The sequence below is a fragment of the Boleophthalmus pectinirostris genome, unplaced genomic scaffold, assembly GCF_026225935.1.
Source record: "Boleophthalmus pectinirostris isolate CB_2022bp ecotype Guang Dong unplaced genomic scaffold, ASM2622593v1 HiC_scaffold_13, whole genome shotgun sequence".
NCBI lineage: Eukaryota > Metazoa > Chordata > Actinopteri > Gobiiformes > Gobiidae > Boleophthalmus > Boleophthalmus pectinirostris.
In genome coordinates this window covers 27739051-27752723 of record NW_026571036.1, presented here as the reverse complement: position 1 = coordinate 27752723, position 13673 = coordinate 27739051, and the positions used below count along the sequence as shown (strand labels likewise).

At 40.3% G+C, this 13673-nt stretch overlaps 1 protein-coding gene across 1 annotated transcript in view; it reads left to right on the top strand.

The window, feature by feature from the left end:
• Positions 1-13673, top strand: part of LOC110154500 (kelch-like protein 29) — a 798906-nt gene that overhangs the window by 139865 nt on the left and 645368 nt on the right. The window contains exon 2 of the mRNA XM_055149662.1: positions 7244-7450. Within this exon, the coding sequence (XP_055005637.1) occupies positions 7262-7450 (189 nt within the window). The 5' untranslated portion in view covers positions 7244-7261. The remainder of the gene's footprint in view (positions 1-7243; positions 7451-13673) is intronic.

Genomic DNA, 13673 nt, shown 5'->3' with positions numbered 1-13673 from the left:
ATCATAATTACAAAGCTGCTGCGTCTCTGTAATGGTATTTTAATCTTTCACTGACAGTTTGAAACTAAAAAAAATCCTCCATACAACCTTTAAGTTCTCATTAATCTATTATGATTATTTCACCTTTTGTTTAAAAGAGACGACAATAAATGCACTGACAGGATTTTGAATGTTAAAAAACTTTAATACCAAACCATAAGGTGAGTGGAAAGAGTTAACATTTCATATTTCGCCCTGAAAGTCTGATCAATTCTACACATGTAGGTGCCATAAAATCATGGAAAATTCACTTTAGGCCATGAAAAGGTCATGTCAGGTTTTGTCAGGGAACCTTGAAAGTTGCTGTTGTACCAGAGCCAGAACATGTACAGTTTATTTTTGTTAAGGAGGAGATGGAGAAGGAGAAGGATGAGGCTTTTGGCCGTGGTGTTTTGTGAGACAGTGGCAGCGATGTCCATAGAAAAGTGTGGGTGCAGAGTCGCAGCCAAGAGTGGTGGGATTGTGATGTGCTTTGCTGCTTCACTGATACAGAGTTCAGACACAATTGACGAGAAGAACGTTTGTGTACATTTGTGACGTGTAGGTGGGTGAATGTGATCTGGCCGTTCAGACTGAAGTCACATGTCAAAAGATCAGATATGTATCAGTTTTAGGAGCACATATCCAAGTGGCCTGGGTCACACTTGAAAAATCGGATCTGTGTCATTCAGGCTGTCATTAAAAGATCAGATACAGGAACACAGGGGCGAAAAAAAATCTGATTTGGGTCACTACAGGCTGCAGTCTGAACACAGTGACTGACACAAAAGAGACTCAGAAAATACACAAAATGATACACTGGCCACAAAGACGGTGATAAGACTCTTCTTAAACTGGAGGAGGCAGCTGCAGGTGAGGCAGGATTGGCAAAATGTAGAAGTTCAAACACCAATCAGGGACGAGGATTCTCAAAGCAGCTCCCTATGCACCCAGCCCCTTCCAAACCAGAGCATTTCCTAATATGCTCCCTGGTTGCAGATCAGCCCATCATAACTGCTAGCGTCGATGAGCTTCATTTGGTTACAGCTGAACTCTGTGGGTGAAGTCACACTCCCTGAGTCCAGTCCACTTCTATTGTACACTCTACCTGATTTTAAATGTCATAATAAAATAAAATAATATAAAATAAATAAAGAGAAATAATAATAAATAAAAAATAAATAAATAAAATGAAATAAAATGAATAAAATAAAATAAATAAAGAGAAATACAAAAATAATAATAAATAAATAAAATGAATAAAATAAAAATAAATAAATAAAATGAAATAAAAAAATTAAATAAAATAAAACAATAAAATAAACGTCGCCGGAACCTCCAAATTATTCACCAAGATGAGTTTTTGAGCTCTTTTCACAACTCTGAGACCAGGGCTGAGTCTTGCCGTAAAGCTAAGAACAATAACTAGCATCCTAACGCACACTTCCTCAATATCAGACAATAAACGCTTTTCAATTTGGTGCAGACAATACACGGAAAAGGAGCTGTCAACTTAAAAACTACCTTTTCATGACATCACAAGGTGGAAGAGAGATAATGCGGGGTTATTCAAACATGTGAGTGAAACAAACACAACTGCAGGTCTGTTTTTGACGAGGGAACGAGATAATAACGTGGCTCGAAGCTCACAAGAGTCTATTTTGTGTAATATCGCTTGTGTAATTTAAACAGCGGATTCCACTATACATTTCTGCAGCTCATTTGAAACTCTTCTATACTGTTGTGGGGCCATGTGAAGCCAGCCTCTTGAGCTCTGTGTCATTGTAAAGCCTCGGCGAGCCCCTTCAGTGCACTTGAAGGACGATCTGATTGAATTAAGCATCCATTAGTCGTATGAGATGAGCCGTAATTGCAGTAGTATTTATCTATTCAGGAGGATGAGCTGTAGACAGGGTCAGAGCGGGGCACGCTTCTTAAAGGGGCCTGTCACGATAACAACATTCTGTAGTGTGATGTATTACCGAAGAAAACAGAATAAACGGTAATACAGGAACACATTTATGCAACTGACATGATCACAATAAAAATATTCTAAATGTAGATCTTATGCAAAATTGACTCTTGTGAACTTTTAGTCATGTTACAATGCCGTTACCTCACCAAAAACAGACCTGGAGTTGTGCTTGTGTCATTCACGCAAGTCTCTCTGCATCTCTAAAGCTCCAAAATGGTCTGTTACACCTTGTGATGTCATGAAATGGTAGTTGTCAAGTCAAAAAGCCCAGCCCCTGCACCAAGTCTTCACCTCCACTCCTGAGCCCTGTCTCCTCTCACCTCTGCTCCCTGCTCTTCACCGCTCCTCCCCTCTCCTCCCCTCCCCTGTTTATTAGTTGATTATTTACTTAAATTCTTGGGACTATGACGGAAATAATTCTCACCAAAATCCTGTCAAGGTATTTTAAATGTAGAAAAGTGTCCCATCTATAATTATATCAGCCTCTTCTAAATATCGTACAGTGAGATGTATATTGTGATTAGGGGTGGGCATGATTAGTCGATTAATTGATCATTAAGAATTTAATCGATTACGTTCATTTTAATCGACAAACAGAATGTAGGTTGCTGTGTGTAGTGTGACCAAACAGGTCTGTACATGTGTCTCTGCACTCAGAAGGAGCGAGACACAAACAGTGGGTCAGTCTGCAGCGTACCGAAGCACAAATGTGTATTTAATGTTGACTTGTACAAGAAATTCCACGCTTTCCGTTGCGTTCGGGACAAGTGGGAGTCCATGTGCACAGTGCACAAAGCAGCACATATGTTTCTGTGTCCAGTGGGTAAAAAGTTTTACCAGGTGAGAGTCGCGCAATGTCGATGACGAGTCCCCACCTCCCTCCCCCCGTACGCTGTCCAGGTTTTGACAAACGCAAATATGGTCACACTAACCTGTATTCACCTGAGTCATGTCTTTTAATCCAACAGAAGTTGAACTGCATCAGCGACACAAGAGCTGTAGTTTTATCTTCGCTTAGTTTATGCAAATTAGCGATGCGATTTTAAGTTTTGTTTCTGTGAGAGTTGCACAAAGCTGCGTTAAACACATTCTAATGTCAAACGGGCTGATGTGGCTCTAGAGTCGTTACTGTTTATATGTCGTAAAGTTGAATTTATTTATGCAGATTAGTAGTGCAGATAGTAATAATAATGATAATCATTTTAATGTAAAAAAACAGTCATGATTAATTGATAATCGATCTTTAATTCTTCCGAAGATCGATTAAGAAAATTTCATTGAATGCCCATCCCTAATCGTGATGATATTGTACAGAGAGATTTTGATATCGTTACATCCTTAACTTCTACTATTATTAATAATATAGTAATAATAATAATAAAAAATAAATAAATAAAAACGGGCGGGTGGGGTTGGCTTAGACTGCTTCAAAAAAGTCAATAAATGGTTGCCACTTTCTAAAAAAATGTGCTTATGAAAATGCATTTTCGATAGGATTGCGATATATGCTGTAGCTCTAATAGACAGTAGTATTTTCTCTCTCTCCTCTCATTAGAGACACAGCAAGAGAGAGTGTGTGTGTGTGTGTGTGTTGTTGGTGTGTGTACGTGTGAGGAGCAGTGGGAGCAGCTGGATCTCACCTTTATGTCAACAGCCTGTCCCCTTCAGAAGTGCTTTAATAACACAGCGTACATCCGACTGAATCCATTTACCTACATTAGCGTCCTGTGATACAAACACACGCGACAGCTCCAGGTTACTTTATCTGTCTTTCACCATTAAAGGTCCTATACTGCGCAAAATTGACTCTTGTGAGTGTTAAGTCAAGTTATAATGCTGTTAACTGGAGTTGTGTTTAGTTTCATTCACATGTTTGAGGAATCCTGCATTATTAGTCTGTCTATATCTCCAAAAGTCAAAATGCTCTGCTCCACCTTGTGATTTTGTAAAGCATTAGTTTTCAAGTGAACAGCTCTTTTACCTTTAGTTCAGTACAGATTGGCAATTCCAGAGCTGAAATGATCCAAACGATTCTATTGCAATCAAAACTGCACATAGGCTTAGGGAAGGTGCAATCCAAGTGTGGCAAATATGCTGCGTAGAATAGTAATAACTGGTGACTATGTAATTAAAGTGTAATTACTAGTTAATGACACAGTGTAGTAACTATAGGCTAGTGACCAGAAGACAAGGTGCGGCTCAGGGAGAGAGGAGGCAGAGACTGAACTGTTTTTGCTGGTACCATGTATTAAACAAAAGACAATACATCAATGAATACAAGAATGGCCATTCAAACCCAAAATTCAAACAGTTATATAAAGTAGATTATGTGTAGAATGAACAATCGTGTTTGAATGTCCAAGAGCAGGTTGATCCGATTGCATAGATCAAGAGTCACAGTTCATCAGGCATGGCTGTAAATGTGGCACATACGACCGAAGGGGGAGCTCAGAGAGGTAGTGTTCGTGCGGAGTGATAGCGAGCGGTTGGAGAGTTTTTGGTCATAGAGCCAAGTGCGTGGAAGGTGCGAGAGTCTAAACTAGGCTAGGCTAACCATACAAGCCAATGGGGGAATACTAGGACTCGGCGTGGCTTACCAATTCCGTAAAATCGGTGATACACGGCTCGGTTGGGCACTCGAAGGGCGAAGGTATTTGGCTCCTACAAGTTCATATTTAATACGGTAAGTTTGATAACTTGTCATAGCGAAATCAGACGAATTGGGAGTTAAAAAACATACCTGTATCATGCGTTTATTTGTCTCTCTTGCTTCTGCCGCGCTTCCGGGTTTCGCGCTAGTATAGTTTTCTAATTGGGCGCCCGCGGTCACGTGATCGGACGCACACAAAGAGACGCAAAGTGAGAGCAGGAGCGAGGCAAGAGAGTTTCCTACTGCATGGTTTTGTCACCCGCGTTACACAAGCTGCACATAGGCTTAGGGAGTGTGAAAGCAGAACTGCACATAGGCCAAGGGAATGTGCAATTATTGATATTAAAAGAATACAAGAATGCAAAGGGCTAGTCTCTAAAGAATGATTTAAAGGTCCTGTTGGTGCATCACTCATGGTCATACTTGGTCTCGTATCTATTTTTGTTCTGTTTTTGATAAAGCATGTCATCCCCTGTCCCAGGACAAATTTCTCCCATGGAAGACAGTAAAGGATTATCTTATCTTATTGTATGGAGTTTAAAAATGCAGTGGAGCCTTTCCTGTATTACCACATGACATCACAAGGTGGAACAGAGTGTTTTCTGTTTGAGAGAAGGGTGTGAATGAAACAAAACACAACTCTAGGTCTGGTTGTGATGAGGAAACTAAATTAGAACAGATCAGAAAATAGAGTAACATGGGCCCTTTAATCACAGTCAAATGGAAATCTGAATAGACAAAAAAAAATTCACAGAAACTGCCATATTTGAAGCTCCATAATTCAATCTTATTCCACATAAAACTGCTAACCCTGTAGTTTAGATCTGTACAAACATGTTCTGAAATGTGAATCTTACATTAGAGACAATTTCTAATCACAGTCTCGATGCTTGTCAGAGAAATTCCAATTAGTTATTTAAACCGTATTTAAACCAACTGGATTCCTCATTGAAACTGGCAACCCAAATGAGAGACTAATCATTGAAACTGGCAACCCAAATGAGAGACTAATGCTCATTCTGCATTCTGATTAGTGCTTTGGTTCTCCAAGACGATTATCCAAATTCTGTATTATAATCTAAAAAATGTGACATCAGGACTTTTTTTGGTAATTAAGAATAAATCAGTGAAATTGAGCTGTTTTCAGTAAAAGCTGTGTTTGATTTGGACGTGTTTACATCGTATCTGGGGAGAAAGATCAGCCAAGTTAAAAGCACTATCTAATTTCCAGCATGTGTTTGTGTCCATGGGGATAGACTAGGGAGCAGAGGCGGGGATTTGCAAGTCACAACTTGGACTCGGGTCCGACTTGAGTCACTGTTTTTAGGACTTGAGACTTGACTTGATAAAATGGTCTAAGACTTGGGACTCGACTTGGACTTGAAGGTCAATGACTAAATGTTTTTAGGAAATACTTTTCTCTTTACAGTTGATACATGCAGTGCTTAATTTTACTAGAACAAACTGGAACATGTCCCTCCCACTTCTTTGTTTAGTACTTTGGATGTAATTGAAGTACTTCTCAAATGTACTGCAGTAATTTAGAGTACAGTACAGTAAAACAGGGGAACGACAAAGAACGTAACTCTTCCATTTCAGTGCAGACGATTCGACAAAATAACTGTTATTAAGCCCTTTTAAATCTGAATTCTTTCTATTCTGAGCGTAATGATTCACACTAAGATCTTGTCAAGACATTTAAAAAGGAAAAAAAAATTGCATCTCTACAACTCTTATATGAATACTTATATATAAATATACAGTACAATTTAGCTTAAAATTCACATAAATTGCAAAAATCTAAGCTATTTTTGGTACTTTTTTGGTTTAAAGACTTGAAATGACTTGGACTTGACTTGGACTTATGGGCCAGTGACTCGGTCCTCAATTTGGACTTGGCTGTCTTTGAATTAGGACTTGACTCGGACTTGAGTTCGAAGACTTGAGACTTACTTGAGACAAAACAACGACTTGGCCCCACCTCTGCTTGGGGGATTGATTTCCCTGGACTCTACCACAGTACGACATTAAACCTATTTGTTATTTAATTTTAACTGGTAATGGGAAATGGTCACATTTTTCTATAGCGCTTTTCCAACTTCAAGGCACTCAAAGGCTTTACAACAAGGAACCACTCACACATTCACACACCAGTGTACGCAGACACTGTGGGCAAGGTGGGTTAAGTGTCTTGACCAAGGACACAAGGACAGTATTCATCTGTGGGAGCTGGAATCACACCAGCCAACCTGTGGGTCAGTGGATCTGACCACTCAACCTGTGATGTTTATGTCGAAAACTGGATTCGAGCCACCAACCTTCAGATCAGTGGGCGAATGCTCTACCAACTGAGCTACTGCCGCCCCAGTTGTTGTTGTTGTTGTGGTTGTTGTTGTTTTTTTACAATAAAATGATACCTTGAAAAATATGCATTGCACTGCGAGCCCAACTCTCCACAGATCAGACCAGTAAAATGTCTTGCTGCTTGTCTCCATGGAGATCTATCAGTTTCGTATCAAACTGGGAAAAATTCCAGGCACCTTTATGTTGTGGACTGGATCGTAAATGTCATTATTGTAATAAATGTTTGTTCTCCACAGGTCCGCCCCCAGGAAGTGATGTCACGCCACCATCACCGCTTCGAGAGGGACTATCGGGGTCCGTGGGAGCGCAGAGACATTCGGCCCTCTGGCCTGCACAACGGGGGAGCCAATCACAGCTGTGCCTCTGCTGTCGTCAATGGCAACAACCGCCCGGGACTCCTGCCGCTCCCCGTCATCCCCTCCCTCCTGCCCACCCCTGTCACTGTTGCCGTGACAACATCGAGCGGCGACATAGTGGTCAAGCGAGGCATCCCCACAGCAGGATCAGTGGCTCCAGTGTCAGCAAAGGTAAGAGCACTGGTAAATGTACCAGCCTGTTAAAGCCTGTTAAAGCCTGTTAAACCTCGACTCGTCTCTGAAACTCAGGCCTGGTCAGGAGGGCTGTGCAACAATATCAAAGTATCAAATATAGTATCGTGTATGTGATGATATAGTATCGATATTGTGGGCTGCTGTGTCGATATATCGCCAAGAGTATTTTTTTTGTAAATTTTACTGAATTATTTTGTTACAGCTACAGTTTTGTTGTTTGTTTAGTGGAAGGAAACTTGTTTATGCGACACATTTGACATATTTACTGTTTTGATGATTAAAGTGCGTGTTTCATATAGTGTCCTAGGACTCGAGACCATCTTTTACGGTCTTGGTCTTGTCTCAGACTCGAGCACATTTGGACTTAGTCTTGCCTCGGTCTTGAAGACAGTTGGACTTAGTGTTGTCTCGGACTCAAGGTCTGACACTCAACAAGTGCGATTATATTTCAGTTACAGATGTTGCAGTCGGCAATAAACTGCACCGGTGTGTGGGAGTGCGCGGGGCTTCTCACTGCAGCCCGTGTGCTCGTTTGATCTCCATGTGCCAAAATAACTGTAAAACACAAATACAATAAATGTCGAAGATTACAAAGCTGGTTTTGATTTGATCTAGATGGGCTGTGATCTTGGTCTTGTCTTGATCTTGAACCTCAAAAGTCTCGGTCTTGTCTTGGTCTCAACCTTTAAAAGTCTTGATCATGTCTAGGTCTCAACTCAGAGGTCTTGGTCTTGTCTCAGTCTCAACCCTCAGAGGTCTTGGTCTTGTCTTGGTCTCAACCTTTAAAAGTCTTGATCGTGTCTAGGTCTCAACTCAGAGGTCTTGGTCTTGTCTCAGTCTCAACTCAGAGGTCTTGGTCTTGTCTCGGTCTCAACCCTCAGAGGTCTTGGTCTTGTCTCAGTCTCAACTCAGAGGTCTTGGTCTTGTCTCGGTCTCAACCCTCAGAGGTCTTGGTCTTGTCTCGGTCTCAACCCTCAGAGGTCTTGGTCTCGTCTCGGTCTCGGGGCCCTGTGCTCTCGGACAGGTCTTGGACTAGATTAGTGTCTTGACTACAACACTAGTTTCATATTCACTTTGCACAAGAAGTGGTTTAACAAAGACTTTTAGTATCACAGCCACGATTTAGCCTTTATTTTTTATTGCGCCGTATCGAATCGAATTGAAATGATCGTATCGAACTAAAAGCGCACTGTATCGAGATATGTATCGTATCGAGGTACGTGTCGTATCGGTAACTTCTTAATGATACCCAGCCCTACAGATCAGTACATGGATGGGAGACCGCTGGGAAAATCATGTGCCTGTTGTTGTGTCCTTAGGCAAGACACTTCACCTTGACTTCTAGTTTGAACTTGACACGTGCATGAGCGTTGTCGTGTTGGTCGAAAGGGGCAGCCTCAGTAGTCGTTTACCACCACCGTGTATGGAATGAAAGAATACTGCGTCTGTATAAACGCGATGATTCATTTAAAAACGATGTAATGATGAATGTGATCAAATAAATGATGATTCATGAAGAGAGACGTCCAACTGCAGCCGGGGACACCTGCGAGCTTAAACGTCCAGGCTTCTCTACACTTTCTGTTTCTCTGTCCACTTTGCTGTCAGGGATGTCATCCAAATTGAACATCCACTCCTTCCTTCCCTTTTCTGGAGAAGCCTCTCACCACTCTCTCTCTATAACTCCCTCTATTTCTCTTCCTCTCCCTCCCTCTTCTCTGTCTCTCTCCCTGTCTCCCCTTTGTCTCTGGTGGCGTTCGTACAATACTCTGTTTGGTCCAACTCTCTGGCATGTCTGTCTTCATGCCTGAACCGTCTGAACTCCTCTCTCTTTTTTTCTGCTGCTCTTCTCAAACTCCAAATCTCACTCGAGCCAAAACCATTTCACCAGCGATCTGCCAAAATCACCATCGCCTGTTCCCTGTCCACCTCCTCCCGTTTTCATCAGGGAGACAACCTTTGAAATTTGGAGTAACATGTCCAAAATCATGGTACCAGTGCGAGTTCTGTTCCTGACTGTGTGCGCGCTGGTTAAAGCTAGAAGTGCATGTGACGGGTTCATGTTTTTCTATTTTTACTTTGTTTGGTGTTACTATATTGACTTGTTATGTACATATGAAAATGTATTATTATTAGAAGTATTTGGTTCTTTTTTGGCAGTATGATGAGATTTAAAGGTGCACTGTGTAACTTTTCTAATACAGCGTCCACTACTTCGACATGATCTACGTTATGCACTGAAAATTTCTCTGATCTGACCAAGATTTTAAAACTTAGATCAGGTTATTCATCTTCTTTTCAGATTTATTATCTACACAGCAAAAAGTGGAGTGTTAAAATGGACTCTCACAGAATCAACTTTAACATTTTGTCAGAGTTTATATGAGTCCAATCTGTTCTAGAGTTCATTTAACATTTTTGGAAATGTTAATTAAGTAACACTGGACCAAAGTTTCTGTTTAACCCCGAAATCTAGAGTTTTGAGAGTAAACAGATAACACTTTGTAGAGTTATTTTAAAATAACTTATCAAGTAAAATGATCTTGCTGCATGGACAGATAATTTCACAACGTTTAAGTTATTTTCTGATAGATTTAAGTGTTTATATGTTTAAATTTTGGCCAAGCTTTTTGCATTGTGGCATTTAGTGTAACTACATAGCAAAAACTGTATGGTTAAAATTTTAGGGTAAAATATTTCAGAGTTGTTTTTAACACCAAAAGTGTTATTTTATATTTGAAAGTTAAATGGAGGTTCGAGTTGGGGTTATTTGCCAGAGTTGATGTAGTTGAGGTTAATTCAACTTCCTCTAGTGTTAATTTGGCTCCTCCCATTCACCACTTCAAACTCTTGTGAGAGAAGACCAGTTTGAACCAGTTTTGTACATAATTTCATCTTAAATGAACTAAAATAAAGTAAAAATTAAATAAAACGCTTCTGTGTGTTGTTTAGCTAAATCAGGATAACTCTACAAAGTGTTATCTGTTTACTCTCAAAACGTGAATATAATTCTGGATTTTGGGGTTAAACAGGAACTTTGGTCCAGTGTTATTTAATGAACATTTCCAAAAATGTTAAATTAACTCTAGAACAGATTGGACTCACATAAACTCTGAGAAAATGTTAAAGTTGATTCTGTGAGAGTCAATTTTAACACTTCACTTTTTGCTGTGTATCTTCATGGAGACAAACAGTAAGTGAATAAGATCTGAAATTTAAATGTTTATAGTGAAATTTGAACTTCAAATTCAATCAATCAATCAATCCATCATTTAGATTTCACACTTCCTGTTCTGTGTTATATGATTTTGAGGACTTTTCATCATATAAAAGACATCATATTTAGTTATTATATTATATAAGTATTGAATTGTTCATCACTATGGCAACAGTCTTAATTTTGTCTAATGCTGCGTTCGTTTATCCATCCGTCTCACATTCGGGTCTCGGATATGATGTCATGTGACGATTCAACTGTTTTATTATGTTTCGTTAGTCCAGCTTGGAGAAACACGAGGATGCCAACAGGAAAACTGTTGTTGTTTTGGCACTGGCCGAGTACCAGGCTCCAAAATAAGTCTGCGCTTCAACTACACAACCTCCAGGAAGAATCCAGTATAAATAGTTGAATCTAGTATAAATAGTTGAATTCGGTACATTAGTGAAGTGATAATGTTGGTGTCGCCTGATAGTCGATCATTTTGGCACATTAGCAGGAAGTGGGCTAAAAACATGGATACTGACTACCAAACCCACAGTAATACAGACGCAGTAAAGTATTGCAGTAATACAAACACAGTAAAGTATTGCAGTAATACAGACGCAGTAAAGTATTGCAGTAATACAGATGCAGTAATGTATTGCAGTCATACAGACGCAGTAAAGTATTGCAGTCATACAGACGCAGTAAGTATTGCAGTCATATACAGACGCAGTAAGGTATTGCAGTCATACAGACGCAGTAAGTATTGCAGTCATACAGACGCAGTAAAGTATTGCAGTCATACATACAGACGCAGTAAGGTATTGCAGTCATACAGACGCAGTAAAGTATTGCAGTCATACAGACGCAGTAAGGTATTGCAGTAATACAGACGCAGTAAAGTATTGCAGTCATACAGACGCAGTAAAGTATTGCAGTCATACAGACGCAGTAAGTATTGCAGTAATACAGACGCAGTAAGGTATTGCAGTAATACAGACGCAGTAAGGTATTGCAGTAATACAGACGCAGTAAAGTATTGCAGTAATACAGACGCAGTAAGGTATTGCAGTAATACAGACGCAGTAAAGTATTGCAGTCATACAGACGCAGTAAAGTATTGCAGTCATACAGACGCAGTAAAGTATTGCAGTCATACAGACGCAGTAAAGTATTGCAGTCATACAGACGCAGTAAGGTATTGCAGTAATACAGACGCAGTAAAAGGTATTGCAGTAATACAGACGCAGTAAGGTATTGCAGTAATACAGACGCAGTAAGGTATTGCAGTAATACAGACGCAGTAAAGTATTGCAGTCATACAGACGCAGTAAAGTATTGCAGTCATACAGACGCAGTAAGGTATTGCAGTAATACAGATGCAGTAAAGTATTGCAGTCATACAGACGCAGTAAAGTATTGTCTGTCTATTGTAGTGTCTGTGCGTGTCGCTATAGGCAACTTCCTCTGACCTCTGAGTTGGATGGATAAACGAACACAGCATCATTCTGAAACCCTCGCAGCGGCACTTTAATTGTGCACTATGTACATTTTCAGCTGTGGGTCCACACCTGCTTGTTGCTATGGAGCTGTCACTGCTCTGGAATGTTCCACAGTGTGACATTAAACAGCTCTACTTTACATTTATTCAATTACAAGTGGTTTTATAACTCAAAAATACCTAGAAAAACAGACATTCTGACTGTGAGCGATGGCTCCTCTCCACAGATCTGACCTGTAACTTGGTCAATAACATCTCCATGGAGAAACGCATCTGGCGGACCCTCGACTAGAAAAGTTGCACAATGCACCTTTAACCTGTTCTTCAATAAATCTGCTGTATGTGTTATGTGATCTTTCAAAAGCTCTAACATTTAGTTTTAAATTGTTAATCGCTATGGCAACGCTAATAATTTCATACACTTCTGAAAGCCGTGCACTGACACTTTCAGCTCTTTTAAAACCAGCCATGATTCCATTGGTCTTTGATCTGCAGGGGGAAAAAAAAGTATATTTTTTATTTTGTTATTCAGCAAAAGTGTGAGTGCTGTATTGGAGAAGTGTACAGTTTTCACTCTCCTCCTCCTCCTCCTCCTCCTCCTCTTCTTCGTCTGGGGATTTCGCTCGCTAGCTAGCTGTCATCGCGCCGCCAAAAAGAAGGGCCTCTACCCAAAAACAGTTAGACACTTGCAGCCTTCGTCTCCCCAGCCTCCTCTTCCTCCTCTTCGCTTCCATGGATACCAGCTCTGCTCTTTCATCACCTCCCCTCTGCATTCTCCGCCACACCATTGGCACGCTTTAATTTCAGTATCTATCCAGACTCGCCGCTTTCCCTCTGAGGTAAACAATGCTGCTAATTTGGTCCATAAGTGCACATTATAGGCTCCCGCTTGAATACGCTGACCAGAAATCTACTAAATCTGCTTTGACACCGCGTCGGGGCCCTCCTTTTGTGCTGAAGAATAATTACAGAGACCCCAGCAAAGTAGCAGCATCGCCCATTCCTGCTTTTGTGGAGATGTGACGGCTGCCACTGCAATTAAGGGGCTTGTGTGGTATATAGATTTGTTAAAGGTGCACTTATTAGTACGAGTTTGCAGACGTTTTAGCAGTGTTGGGAAGGTTACTTTTAAAATGTATTCCCCTACAGATTACAGATTACATACCCCAAAATGTAGTTTGTAACAGAATCCATTCAATTACTTAAAGTGAGTAACGTAATCTGAATACTTTAGTTTACTTGATATTGTCTTGCTTTTTAAAACGACATGAACGTACCAACCACATCCTGAAAATTCTTGTTTGTTCTCTTCAAATTGTGTGTTGAACCCAAGTTTCCATGAACAGACTTTTGTTTACTGTAGAGGAGCAAAGACTAAGAAGTTTTGTCTACTTAAAGACAATAAAAAGTCC